This window comes from Phodopus roborovskii, unplaced genomic scaffold, assembly GCF_943737965.1.
Source record: "Phodopus roborovskii unplaced genomic scaffold, PHOROB, whole genome shotgun sequence".
Lineage (NCBI taxonomy): Eukaryota > Metazoa > Chordata > Mammalia > Rodentia > Cricetidae > Phodopus > Phodopus roborovskii.
The window spans coordinates 12,941,879-12,955,228 of NW_026126482.1; the positions used below are offsets into that span (position 1 = coordinate 12,941,879).

Sequence of the window (13,350 nt, forward strand, 5' to 3'; positions counted from 1 at the left end):
GTGAAGGCAACAACGGACGAGGTTGTGTTTCAAGCTCCCTCACATCCCACTTTGTAGTGGACTGCCTGGGTGTGATGGAGGGTCACTCTGGTCTGAGACTGGGTGATGCACCCAGGGCAGGAGAGAGCAGCTAGGGTCCTTCCCGCAGCCCCTCCCAGATCAGTGGTACCAGAGTCAGTGTTTCCCCAAAATTAAGTATTCTGGAAGGAACAACAGAAAGGCATGAAAGCAGAGATGCAGGAAAACAGAATTATGTCCCCAAAGAAATCAGGAGGGAGGAGAAGGTTTCTGGGAAATTGGACATGGGGGTAGGTGAGTGTGACAGGTGTTGGAGAAAAGACACCTGTAGTCCAGCTACCCAGGGCCACCTCAGCTTGTGCGAACAGGCACCAGCCCCATGGTCCACAGAGGTTCTTAAAGGACACCCGGTAAGGACAAAAAACACTGTGGCAACAGCTGTAAACCTAGCAATGCCTAGACACAGCTGACATTTGTCACTGGCTTTGGAGGGCAATGGTGGGTGGAGGGTTGGACCAGACTGAGGCTCCATCAAGAGAAGCAAGTGGGCTGGGGAGGAGGTCAGCTGTGCAAGCATGAGGACCCAGTCCCTATGCAAAGCTTGACATGGCCATGTGTGCCTGAGATTCCAGCGCCGAGGAGGTGGAGTCTTGCTAACCAGTCAGTCTAAAGGAATCAGTGAGTCCCGAGATCACTGAGGAACTGTTTCAAAAAATAAGGAGAGTGGTTCAAGAAGACACCCGATGTTGACCTCTGACCTCCATACATATGCACGTGTGCACTCACAAGTGTGCATGCATGCATGCACACACGCAGAGTCACACACACAGGTAGAGTAAAAAACACAGAACTGGGCATACCCATTCCCCCAGCTCCGGCAGAGCCCCCTGACCCTCAGGAGACCCGCAGGCAGAACTCTTGCTCTCTGGGTGCTACTGTATCAGGTTAAGTGCTGGTGGGGGCAGGTGGCAGGGTGTGAGGGACTTGCCTGAGGACAGAGCTATGGGCAACAGGAAGTACACACCAAGGGATGGGGCTGGGGGACAGGGACACACACACATCAGGCTGTGAGGGGTCCTCTTCTCTCCGTGGGCATCAAGGTGGTCAAAGGTCAGCTCTGAGCACAGGTCTATGGTGGAGAGAGCTACATTCCCACTCCGAGCCATCCTGGCCAGGGAGCCTGGCTCGGCTAACAGCCTAGTCTCGGTGAAGCCACTTCAGAGCCCCTTAGACCCATCTGGGGGTTTCCTCTTTTGATGAAGAAGGAACTAAACCATGTGTTGGTCAACAACTGACTGCAGAGTCGGGGCACATAGGTGGCTGCTGGCCAGTCCACATGCTGGAGGGCTCGCTAGGGACAGTGCCAGGAAGTATGGACCCAAGCCAGGTCTGGTCAGAGCCAGGCCATCTGCACAGCACTCTGCTGTCTACACCCAGCAGCCCTTTGCTGGTGTGCCCCACAGTTCTGAGTTTAAGTCCTAGGCTCAATCAACCCTCTTGCCTTGCGCCTCAGCTTCTCCGAGTAATTGTGACTAAAGACATGTAGCCCCTGCACCCAGATATCCCCTGGTCTTTTTTTTTTAGACAGGGTTTCCTGTAGCCCAAGCTAACCTCAGACTTACTAAGTAGCTGAGGATATAACCTCAGACTTCTGATCTTCCTGCTTTCACTTCCCGAGTAGAATTACAAGCACGCGTCATAACTGTTTTTCCTGGAGTATTTAAAAGGGACCTGACCATTTCACCCATAGGTGCTTTCTCTCATCCATCACTTTGGGTACCTGACTGATCAGCAGCACCCAAGGTTGCAGGGGCTTCTGGAACGTGTTAGGATCTCAGTTTCTAGAAGGGTTTACTGTTCATATAAGTGAGTGTCGATAGGAAGTGGGGGTTTGAGGGAAGCCCCGGTCCCTCTCTCTCTGAACTGGGAAGGATGCTTAGAGAGTGCCTGGAGGGGTCAGGTGTGGGCCAGGTCTTGTGCCTCAGAGCACAGGGCCAATCAGTGTGAGGGAAGTGAGACAGATGGGGGCATGGGGCTGGGAGGTACAGTGAGAAGAGAGGGGAGGAGGGCCTGGGAGCCAGCTTCTGCTGGGTGGGGAAAACTGCTAGGTAAGAGACTCACAGGCCATCTCCCAAGGAGAGGGTCCCTGCTGACTATGGGCAGTGCTGGATGCCACAGGGGAGGTATCCGGCAGTCAGTACTGATGTGTCTCAGCGCCAGCACAAGGTGGGCCAGCATCAGTGAGTGCTAGAGTGAGCAGACAGCACATGTGACCCCATCGAGGCCACGGGTGACTACTAGAGACAAGAACATGGCTATTTGCAGGCTCGCACAAGCTGCCTTTCCCCAGTACAGCACAGCCAGAGACAGCCTCAGAGCTGCCAGTTAACAAACGCTGGGGCAGCCAGGTGCATGCCGCCTTCCAGCCCTGCAACCCCTGGTACCGAGGTGCATCAGGCTGATGTGCAGTGCCGGGGAGGCCAGCGGTTTCTAGTACTTGGCATCCCAACACTGGGCCGTCTAAGTGCAGAGTGTTGCCTTGTACTCCGGAGGCTAGCACATTCCAATCTCTGATTATGCAGCAGCTGGGCCCAGGCTCCTGTATTCCTCTCAAATCCTGAGGAGGCCAGCAGTGCAGGCTGCAGAACAGCACAGAATATGCCTGGTAAGACTTCCAGTGTGTGACAGAGCTCTGACTATTCTTCCTTCCTTCCTTCTTCCCTCTTTCACTCCCTCCCTCTCTCTCTTTCGTTTTTTTTTTTTTTTTTTTTTTTTTTTTTGAGACAGGGTTTCTATGTATTGTTTTGGAGGCTGTCCTGGAACTAGCGCTGTAGGCCAGGCTGGCCTCAAATTTACAGAGATCTGCCTGCCTCTGCCTCCCGAGTGTTGGGACTAAAGGCGTGCACCACCAATGCCTGGTGGATTATTCTTGCAACTTGTGTGTGTGTGTGTGTGCGCAATATACACTCATGGCTTTGTGTGCCATGCCTGTGTAGAGGCCAGAGATTAAAGCCAGGTGCTACTTTAGCTTGCTGACCAGTGAACAACAGGCCTCCCCCTGCACCTCACCTTCCTCCCCAGTACACACCATTGCACCTGGAATTACACACAGGTGCCAGGGATTTGAACTTGAGTGTTCATGCTTGTACAGTAAGACTTTCCCACTGAGCCATCTTGCCAGCCTCTCTTGAAACTTCTCTGTGCAAAAAGGCTGTTGAGCCTTAGAGCCCAACTTTTCCTCAAAACCTGCCCTTAGATAAAGGGAAGGCTAAGAGTTCAACCAAGCATTCCCAAGAGGGTAAATACCCTGGCTAGAATGTGCTAATGCCCCTGCAGGGAGGGGTGGAGCTGTCTGGGCGTGGAGGAGGGTGCCCCAGGAGCGGAGCATGGCACATGGAACCCAGCAGGGATGCACATAAGCTTTATTGTCATTCCTGATTAAAAAATTGGGGCCTAAACCCTCGAGTAGGGGGCTAGGGCTTGTCCCAGGTCACTGCTTGTAGAAGGTACCAGCATGACCTGTAGCCCCCCATGGGCATGGCTGCCTCTTAATGGCTGCCGAGCCGAGGCACTGAGGCTGGAACCAGAGGCTACTACTGGAGCTGACAGGCACTGATGGCTGCCCAAGGCCCCTGGGTTAAGAAACAGCAGAGGCAGCAGTCTCCAGGGTGACCTGTGCAGGCTCCATAGGAAACAGGGACACTGATACATCAGCAGAGGGGGCAGCATATCCTGGTCCTTCTGGAATTTCCTGAGGCAGAGGCCAGTGCCGGCCCCTCATCGAGCCCAGTCATGGACTTGCTTGCATGTCCTTGGGTGGGCAGTGACCATTCTCTGGGCATGGGTTTCTGTGAGGCTGTCCGGTTCTAATCTTCATGGCCTTGCATCCAGTTCCTACATGCCTCAGGCGGCCGCCCACACAACAGTCACAGTTGGATGGAAGTCCGCCCCTGACCATGGTCCAGCGGTGGCCAGCTTGGGCTTCGGTGGTGTAAGGGAATGCTGCATACAAGGAGGGAGATGCCTTGAGGGCATGGCAGTTGCAGGGGTCTCCACAGCTGGGCTGTGAGTCAGATGACTTTAGGGACTCTGGAAAGACAAAAAGACAGGCATGAATGCCACTAGGCCAAGTAACCATGCCCCAGGCTAGAGGGGGCGCCTAGTCCATGCCAGTGACCAGCTCGTGGGCATCAGGGCTACTCAGTCTTCGGTGTAAGGATTTGTCCACCACGGACAAGGTGCTGCAGCCCCTTTCACACTGAATGCAACATTCCTGGCTCTGTCAGGCCTGTCATGTTGACAAGAGCCAGTCAGTAGTGACCACGCCTACCCACCTAGCGAAAGCCACTATCCCAGCAGTCAGCAGCAGCAGCAGATCATGCCATCACCAAATACCTGAAGCCTCTCGAGTCAACTCTGGAGACACCCATGAAGAATAGAAACCAGGAGGCCTGGGGCTTTGTTCCCACAAGCCCTGGCACCCTCTTCCTGGCCAGATGACCTACACACCCAGGAAGCATCAAGGGCTACATTCAGGTGATCGATAAGTGGCCTGGTCATGCCACATGAAGAGGTAGCCAGTTCAGAACCCATGACACCCTACCGGCCTGGCACGGTGGTGATAGCAGCAGGCCACAGCTTCCCTAACCAACTCACCCGGGTGTCCTACTGCCGGGGTGCCACATCCACTATAGGCTTCTGGACCCCAAAGGCCGTAATGAAGATGTTGACCACCACGATGATGAACACCAGTCCGGTGGCCAGGTTGTTAAGGAAGTCCAGCTTGGCATGCTTGGCTGGGTTGTTAAGGTCGTACTTGACTGTGGGCGAGAGGGAGTAGACGCTGCTCAGGGAACCCTGGACTGCATGACGTGTCTAGGGAGTGTGTTGCGTGGACTCTATAGGGTTCCTGGCCATATTTAATGTTTTGTACCCCATTTAAAAATTGTCTATTTTGCTAAAATTAGGCACCCTGTCTCCTATATTCTTCACTTTCTCCATGCGGAAAACAGGCCCAGGCAAATTATATGCTAAGGTGACAACATGTCTGGATGCCACCAGGCCAGGTGTCATCTCAAAGGCAAAAGTCCTGAATTCCTCAAGAGCCTTGGTGTATGGACCCTCTGGCCTACCCTAGGCTCTGACGCTGTACCCATTTCACCAGTATAGACAATGGCATCCCGAGGTCACACTGCCAGAAAGCAAACCTGGGTCCTCCCTGTTCCTCATGACATCTGTCACCCTTAGCCCACTTTCCTGTCTGCTGTCCATCTGTGCCTATCAAAGGAAGTGGGTCACCTGCTGAGGGGACATTCAGTGAGTAAGTTTTGGAATTAGTGGTTGTACTGTACATTTTGGATTGTCACTCAGAACCAGAAGGAATAGTCCACAGAGATAGTGGTTCAGGTCCAAGGTGGTCACGTTCTGGGCCCAGCACCATCTTATCTCCAGAACCGCTGGTGACCGCTTGTCCCTGCATCTCCTGCTCAACTCCCAAGCCAGAGTCCCCTCATCATACCTTGACCCAAGGCCTCCTCCTTGCTTTCTAGGTGAGGGTGTCTTCTTTGTCTCCTGTGGCACTTGGACACAGGCAGCACAGCCAGGCCTGAGCCGGTCTGAGCAGGGAGGACTGGCTGGCAGAAGCTGTATCTGTGGCAGGGAGCCACAGGGATCCAAGGAGGCAGGTGCCCCATCCCCCCCTCCCCTACACTACTCCACCTTCCAGACGCACCCCCCTCCCCCCGAACCCAAGATCACTCTGCTTTTAAAGGGCAGGGCCAGAGGGCAGGAGCGACAGCCTGGATCCCAAGCCTGGCTAGCTGAGGGCCAAGCATTCGAGGTGGAGCCACTACCCTACCCACGCAGGACATCTCCCTACCCACCCTTGGGACTATGCAAGCAGCCACGGGCCCTACCCAAGAAGATGAGCAGCACACCCACTCCGATCTGCAGCACGAGAGAGATGGAGATGAGGACCACAAGGGGCACGAAGAAGGCAAAGTCATGGCCCTGTTCCACCACGGCCTTCAGCTGCGACGCGTTGGCCATGAGCAGTGCGATGTCTAGCATACTTTCCGCCGCACTCTTCTTGTTGGCATAATGGTTTACATTGATGGGCCGGTTCCTCCAGCCCCAGCGGGTTGGCTGTGGGAAGCAAGGTGGTCAGTTCGGTGGGGTGAACTTGAGGCTTTAGGGAGAGGTACAGAGAGGCCAGGAAGGGCGTCTAGGTCTCCCTGGAGCTGCAGGGGGTTGTGGAGGCCTCTGCAGGTAGGACTTCTGATGTCTCAACCTGGAGAGTGCTCATTACTCTGGAGTCAAGTTCTGGAGTGAAAGAAACCAGAACACCATTCTCAGCTCACACCCTGACCTCCAGCTGAGAAAGGACTATGACCCTTACCATCCCGTGCCACAAGTAGTCCTCCTTGCCGGCGAACCCGGGGCCTCCCCTCCCCCAGAGTCGAGGTTCCTGCCGGGTATTAAGGAGAGAAATGAGGTGGGAGTAGGCAGGCCCCTGCATGCTGCCTGGGCTTGAATTAGCCTACCCTTGGCCGAGCCCAAAGTTTTGGTCAACCCCTACCTTGGCTCACCTCCCAGCCCCACCCCCTCAGCGAGACCTCACCACACACAGACGTCCCCAGCTGCAGCGTACCCTGCAGGAGCGTCTGGTCACCGCGTTTAGCTACAGCTACTCATGGATATGTGGCACCATGAGCACACAGCAGGTGCTCAATAGATGCCCCACCATCCTGCAGGCAGTGAAGCAGGATGTCTGCCTCCTCAGTGTTCATAGTAAGTGACAGAGACACAGTTCTGAGCTCCGTTCGGGGAAGGCAATCCTTGGTGGCATCCTCTCTTATCTTAGTCCTAGTCCCTGCCCCTCCCTGGAGGTCACTTCCCAGGTCACCTCCCACCTCTCTCCAATTGCCAATCACAAGGGACCCTGTAGGTTTCTCTCTACCCCGAGGGGCTTCCCTTTCCAGATACCCTCTTGTTCCGAGGTTCTCTCTGGGGGCCGCTGCTTCCAGTATATCTCCCCTGATCCCCCTGGTAGGACCTGGCCCTCTCCTGTCACAAGAAGTCACCTCTCTGGATGGCTTGCTTCATTCTAAGGTACCTTTAAGTGGCTGGTTTTCTCTCTCCACTGAGCCGGTCGGCTCTCTCAAGCTGCCCTGGTTGGGCCCCTTCTCCGCTACCTAGGAAAATCTCACCAGACTTAGGTATAGTCCTTTGTCCACTGGTGCCCCTGAGCCATCAAGACCTACATTACAGCCTCAGGGAGTGGGCATGGAGCTGAAAGAGGTGGCCGGGGCCTGCTGATGGCAGCCAGCCATCTGGGGCCACCCTGAGAGATCCTGTTTCTAGACTCATAAAAGATGCAGGGGATGGAGGCAGCGCTGTGGGGGCGGCGTCCACAGCGCCAAGGTGACTATTTTCTTGCAGGCTGGAAAGCCCAAAGCAGGTGACCCGAACTGACAGAGTGCAGGCCTTCACTTGGACAGTGCTTGCATCTTTACCCTGAGATTTCCTCTGAAGTCATGTAATCAAGAAGGAAGGCAGTGTTGGTGGTGGGAGGCACGAGTGGGCTCTGCCGCCTGAACCTGGGCTGGAACACACCAACTCCCTGCTTTCACGAGAGCTGCACTTTTGAGTAGCGAGCTCCCTTCAGTCAAAACTGTCACTCATGAGCGCATTCCTCGTGTGTGAGTATGGGTATGGGTATTCGCGTATAAGTTTGTGTGTATATGCAGTTGTATGTATTGTGGAAGTTTACAAACGCATGGATGTACATAGGTATGCATATGGGCTCAAAGTACTGTGTGGGAGCAAGCCCATGTATCACATAACACACACATATAACATATAAGTAGCTCCACATAAACGCATACAGATAAGCGTGCCTACCCATGTGTGCATACATACATAAACACAGAAAGTGGGACTTTTGAGAGCTTAGTCAGAGGAGCAGAGAACTCCAGTGACTCCAGAGAACAGATGGAGTGAAGCAATAAGCAGCCCCAGGCTAAGCTTGCTGGCTGCTGGGCAGCAGGAAGAATTTCTTTTGATTCTGAACCATTGAAAAACTTTGTGACCACATGGTCACAAGGAACAGACACATGAATGAACTGCCTCACCCTCGGCTCTCAGCACCCTCAGTCACAGATGCCTGTGCCCCTGCAGCCCTCACTGGAGGGGCGCACCAAGGCTCTGCACTGGAAGTCCCTTTCCCAAGCCACACAGCAAGTGCAGGACAGGCTACAATTTGAACTCCCTGTTTGGGGCTCAGAGCTCTGGCAGCTGAGACTCTCTGGGGACAGTTCTTAGGGGCTCTCTGTCTAGTTCAGGACAGTTAGTCTTGTTCAGTTTCTGTCTTGTTCATGCCACAGGGCTTGTGGACTTCATACCCCAAGATGGCTCAGAGCCCTTGGGACCAACAGAGGCTACAATCCATCAGCCGTCTGTTTCCCTCTCACCCTGCCCCAGGGAGAGGCCCAAAGGCAAAGCTGACCTCTGTGTGGTGTTAAACTCTACCTCCCACAGTCTGGCTCTGTGTCCCTCGAACGCTGCAGGTCTCCCCACCTTCATATTTGGGGACCCCCTCCGGGAAACCTGTCTGGCACTGAGTAATAGGGCACACTCCTCTCCTCTGGGGATCAGGAGATTGGGGGGGGGATCTCTGGGGACAGGTAGATCCAAATTCAAACCTGGGCTGTGAGCTCCACACCCAGGGCTGTATGTACACACAAACCACTGGTGTCCGCCCTGCGGGGCCTCTGGGGCTTCATGCAACTGGGAAGGGTTCTACTCCTGGGGTCTGATCCCGACTAGTGCTGGTGACTACCACACAGGCCTCTCCCAGGATGCACAGTAGGATGGATCCAAGGGTGACTGGGCTACCCAACCGCAGATCAGGGAGCCCTGTAGGCCTAACTAGCTGCCTGAGCATGCTAGGAAACCCTTCTATGCCTGTATCTGTGACCCGGGCAGATCAAGGAGAAAACACCCTGGTTAATATATGTTCCAGGGCTGGCAGGGGTTGCCTGGAACTTCAGTAGCATTTGGGAACTGACGAGAAGTAGGTTGTTTCCCTCTAAGAAGGAGCACTGTGAAATAGCACATGTAGGGAGCTACACTTGTGAGGGCCTGGTCATATGGCCTGGGGCCACCTGATTGTTCGTAGGGGGGAAACGGGCACCTAAAGGCTGGCTTAGTCATAGCACAATGGTTGCTAGGGACATTCCAAAGCCTGGATGGAGATCTGAACCCATCAGTGTGACCCACAGAGCAGGGTGCCACCCTTTATACACACCCTGCCATTCCCAATCTTACCACACCAATGGCCAGCAGGGTGACTGCTCATCAGTAAAATGACAGGAAAATTCAGGGGATTTCATACTACAGTTCCAAAGGTCCATGACCTGTTGGGACATGCTGCATCAAATGGCAGGGCCAGGATATACCTTTACTCAATGTCTGGTTCTCCCTAGTGACAGACTTGACTTCAGTCAAGGAACAATACCAGCATATGAACAAAAGTAGAAATAAGGAAAAGAAAGGCCAGGCCAGGCACACAGGCCCTCCATGAGGCTAAAATGTTGTCCTAGGTGACCCACAGGTTCATGTCAAGATAGATGCTGAATAACCCCAACCTGGACTGCTCAGAGATCTTGTCACACACCAGTAGACAGTGGGGGTTACTGTGGCACCCCTAGGCCGGATCCAGCAGGATGCCACCTATCCCTGAATGAATCTAGTCTTCTGCACCCCCAGGCTACACTGCCCTTGCCCAGAGAGCCTAAGAAACAAAACTGAAGTGTCTCATGGTTCCACACATGCATTCCAGGCGGAAACTCCAGTGAGGCAGCAGGAAGCTTGGGAGGCGGGGTCAGCACAGCAGACTCACTTCCTGCAGCTCAGAACTGTCCAGGAGTGACCCTGAGGCCCACTAGGGTGGCCTTTAGAACTTGGCTGAGATCCTGACTGTCCCAGGATCTGCCAGGCAAGCAGAAATGAGAAAAATAGGAAGCTTCCTTCTCCTAGCAGCCGAGGCCGGGCAGAGGGAATGGCAGTGTTTAGGGTGCAATGTCATGTCTTGGAGACCTAAGCTATGGCCATTGATAACTCAGGCTGAGTTCAGGGAGGGGTAAGAGAGCAGGGAAGGCACCACGGGGCCATGGCCCAGCTCCATCTAAGCCATCTCCCTCCTGCAGGGTCCACACGAAGCTGCTCCCAGCATCATCGAATGGGCATGGCATCTCCACACTGAATTGGCGTTTACTGTTTCTCAGCTGCCAGGTAAAAGGGAGCTAACTCACAAAAACTGCCTCAGTTTGGACAGTAACGAGGCCTTTGGGTAATTAATGACTCTGGGGCACCTAGCATCTGGAGGGGCATGGGCAGAGCTGTCCCAGTGCTGTACTAGTAAGAGGACACCACTGAGCCAGCTCTGCTAAGCCTCAGCCACCTGGGAGGTTGTGGCACCCCTTTTCCCCGGGGGGAAACCGAGTCTCTCTTGGGGTTCCATTCTGGGGACAGTGCTGTCCTTCCTAAGCCTCTGTGGGTGTCACCATGAGAGTGTCCTACAGCTAACACCACGTACTGTAGTCTGCTGCAAGCATTTCCTTGGCATCAGCCATATAGTTTTTACTTAGCAGAAGCACTGTTACCATGGCATGTCATAGATGATAAACTGAGGCACAGAGTGCTGACATGGCATGCCACAGGAAGGAAGTTGGAGGTAGGATCCTGAGGTTGGGAAGGGAGACAGGGCACTGGGCAGGGCAGTCTTCAAGACTGGCCACACCTCAGGGAAGCATCCTGTCCCCAATGACCCTAGACTAAAACCCCCACCCAGCCCTGTAGGTTCTCAGTAATCCAGCCTCCAGTCCCCACTTGTACTGATCCCTCTGCTTGGGTGCGCTTCCTCTCAACCAGCGGGCCAGATCTGTGTTCCTCCAGCAAGCCAATGCAAGCAGCTCCACCACACAGGAGCCTTCCCTGGCCACACGCTCCTAACAACCACATCAGGCAGCCCTACATGCCTCTCCTACCTGTGCTCTTGGAAGAAATGGTGGGGGGTGTAATCTCCCTCTCTCTTGTTCCCAGGGCCAAGACAGGGACTCCTGAGCATCCAAGCCAATCTCGCCTGTGTATATGTCCAGACCTCCCTTGGGAGGCACAGCTCATCCAGCTATTTGCAAAGCTGAACAGATAATCACTGATGGGAAAGCATAGCAAGGCAAGGCCAAGGACTGGAGACAGGCAGAGTTCCCCTTCCGCCCAGCTTCTAAACCTCCTGGCTCCTGATCTGCATTCCCTATCCTTAAAGGCAGAGAGAGATCACTGGTTCTTCCGTTTAGAAGGACTTAAAAAAGGCCCAGAGAGATGGAGGGCCCTCCCCAAGAACCCAGCCAGAGTGTTCGTAGATTTTGGCAGAGGCAGCAGGCCTCAGCCTGCACACCTGACCAAGTCCCAAGGCTCTTCTAGCCCTGTTTCTCCTCTCATCCAGAGACAGATGTCAATGCTTCCACTTCATGCTCCTCTGGTCCCTCCTCCCTGCACAACCTTGTTCCCACGGTACGGGCCTAACTAGGCAAAAAGTCTCTGTTCCAGTCTTATTTTGCACCATAGGAACTTGTGGAAAATCCCAGCCTGGTACAATTTCCCCACCCCCGCCCACCCCCCTGGGGGGTGTCGGAAAAAGAAGGAATGTCCAAAGTCAACAAGTCACAAAGGGCCAGAGGGCAATGCAGGGTGTTACCAGTGAAGGCTGGGTCCTGGCATACTCAGGCTGTGCCCTAAAGGTAGACTATGAGGTGAGGGGTGAAGAAGGGTGATCCCTCAACATGGGCATCGAACCACTGCTGTCGCCTTGGCAGCGCAAACTCTGGGCAGGTCTCTTCAGTACTAGAATAGACACCCTGAACTGAGCCCTAAGTTCTGTTTTTCATAGGCAGGTGACCACAGCAGGGACACAGTCTCGGGTTTCCCTTATCACTGCTGCATGAGCGTGGTCTCCGTGTGGTGACGTAGCTGTCTGCCTGGTGCTGGCCTCCAACCAGGAGGCGGTGACTCCTCTCCCGCCCACCCCAAGGCACGCAGGAGGAGACAGCTCAGACGCGCTGGAAACTGGAGGGCGGTGTGGGAGGCAGGAGAGTCCGGGAGAGCGGGATGCCAGCCTCCTCCACCCGAGGAATAGCGCCAGAAAGATGCGGGCTCTGCACAGCGAGGCGACCGCACGGCCTGGCGCCTCTGCCTACCTGCTGTGCTGGCCCCAGACTCACCACTTGCGCTCGGGACAGGTCAAGCACGACTTTGCCCGGAAGCAGCGGCCACCACCACCACCCCGCAGTGCGGACGCCGCGCGCACCGGGCCCGACACCCACAGGTGCCAGCTGCTGAGTCGGGCCCAGACAGGGCGGCGCTGGCCAAGGTCACACAGCGGCCGGGGCAGGGGGATGCTGAGGTCTTACCGAGGCATTGGGGGAACCGGGGGAGCCCGGGTGCACGTCGCCGTTGAGCTCGTACTCCTCGGTGCCGGACTCCATGGTGCGGCCACCCGGGCCGCCTAGCACACGGCCTAAGCGCGCCCGCGCCTCCGCCGCGGGCTACGATTGTACGCCCATCCCCGGACCGCCTCCTGACACGCCCCGGACCGCCTCCTGACGCGCCCCCGTCCCGCCCCCAGCTCGCGGCTGTCCCCAGACTCCGCCTTCACCCGGGGCGGGACGGGGCCTAGAGGCCGGATCCTGGGATCTCGTTGGTCCAGGATAACCCCTCTCCGGTCTGGATGTCCCCAATTCTCAGGTTCCTGCTGGATGGCTGGAGCAGGTAGCCCGATGTCTGGGTTCGCGATGGCATTGAAGGGTCCTTAGGGACCGCTGAGCAAGCGCCCCCCGCTCTGAACTTTGAACGTGAGCACTTAATCTTTATAAAGTGAGGCCAGGGCCGTGCTAGTTGCTGCACCCTGGTGAGGTTTTCCCCTGGGCAGGGCACGCCCTGAGGCTGTAAAGTCCCAGTGCCTGCTAAGCACTCAACCCAGAAAAAAGGACCAACCTTTACTCTGGGCCACCTTGGCACGTGACTTTTCACTCTAGGGCCCTCAGCTTTTATTTTTTTTTTTTTTTATTTTTTTTATTTATTTATTTATTTATTTTTTGGCCTGGAGCATGGAGCTAGGAATGAGGGCCTCCTGCACATTCTAGATTCTGAAGGGAAGCAGAGGGGTTCAGTAATATAAGCAGCTTAGGTATCCAGAGGGAGCTGGCCCTGCCTGGACCTGGCACTGTGTACTCCAAGGGTAGAAGGTGTCATTTGACTACTGCAGGTTGTGGC

General features: G+C 55.0%; 1 protein-coding gene across 1 annotated transcript; it reads right to left on the reverse strand.

Annotated features, from left to right (window-relative positions):
• Positions 1-3,423: 3,423 nt before the first annotated feature.
• On the reverse strand, positions 3,424-12,647 carry Ninj1 (ninjurin 1). The gene is made up of 4 exons (XM_051194314.1): positions 12,489-12,647; positions 5,934-6,162; positions 4,675-4,838; positions 3,424-4,107 (listed from the first exon to the last, which is right to left on the reverse strand). Exons 1-3 carry the CDS (start codon positions 12,561-12,563, stop codon positions 4,684-4,686), a joined length of 459 nt encoding a protein of 152 aa, XP_051050271.1. The 5' UTR covers positions 12,564-12,647; the 3' UTR covers positions 3,424-4,107; positions 4,675-4,683.
• Positions 12,648-13,350: the final 703 nt, after the last annotated feature.

Coding starts and splice junctions, on each gene's coding strand:
- Ninj1 (XM_051194314.1), bottom strand. CDS start 12,563: ATGGAGTCCGGCACCGAGGAGTACGAGCTCAACGGCGACGTGCACCCG. Junction 6,163..12,488: donor CCGGTTCCCCCAATGCCTCG/GTAAGACCTCAG, acceptor TGCTTCCCACAG/CCAACCCGCTGGGGCTGGAG. Junction 4,839..5,933: donor TGTGCTGCTCATCTTCTTGG/GTAGGGCCCGTG, acceptor TCTCGCCCACAG/TCAAGTACGACCTTAACAAC.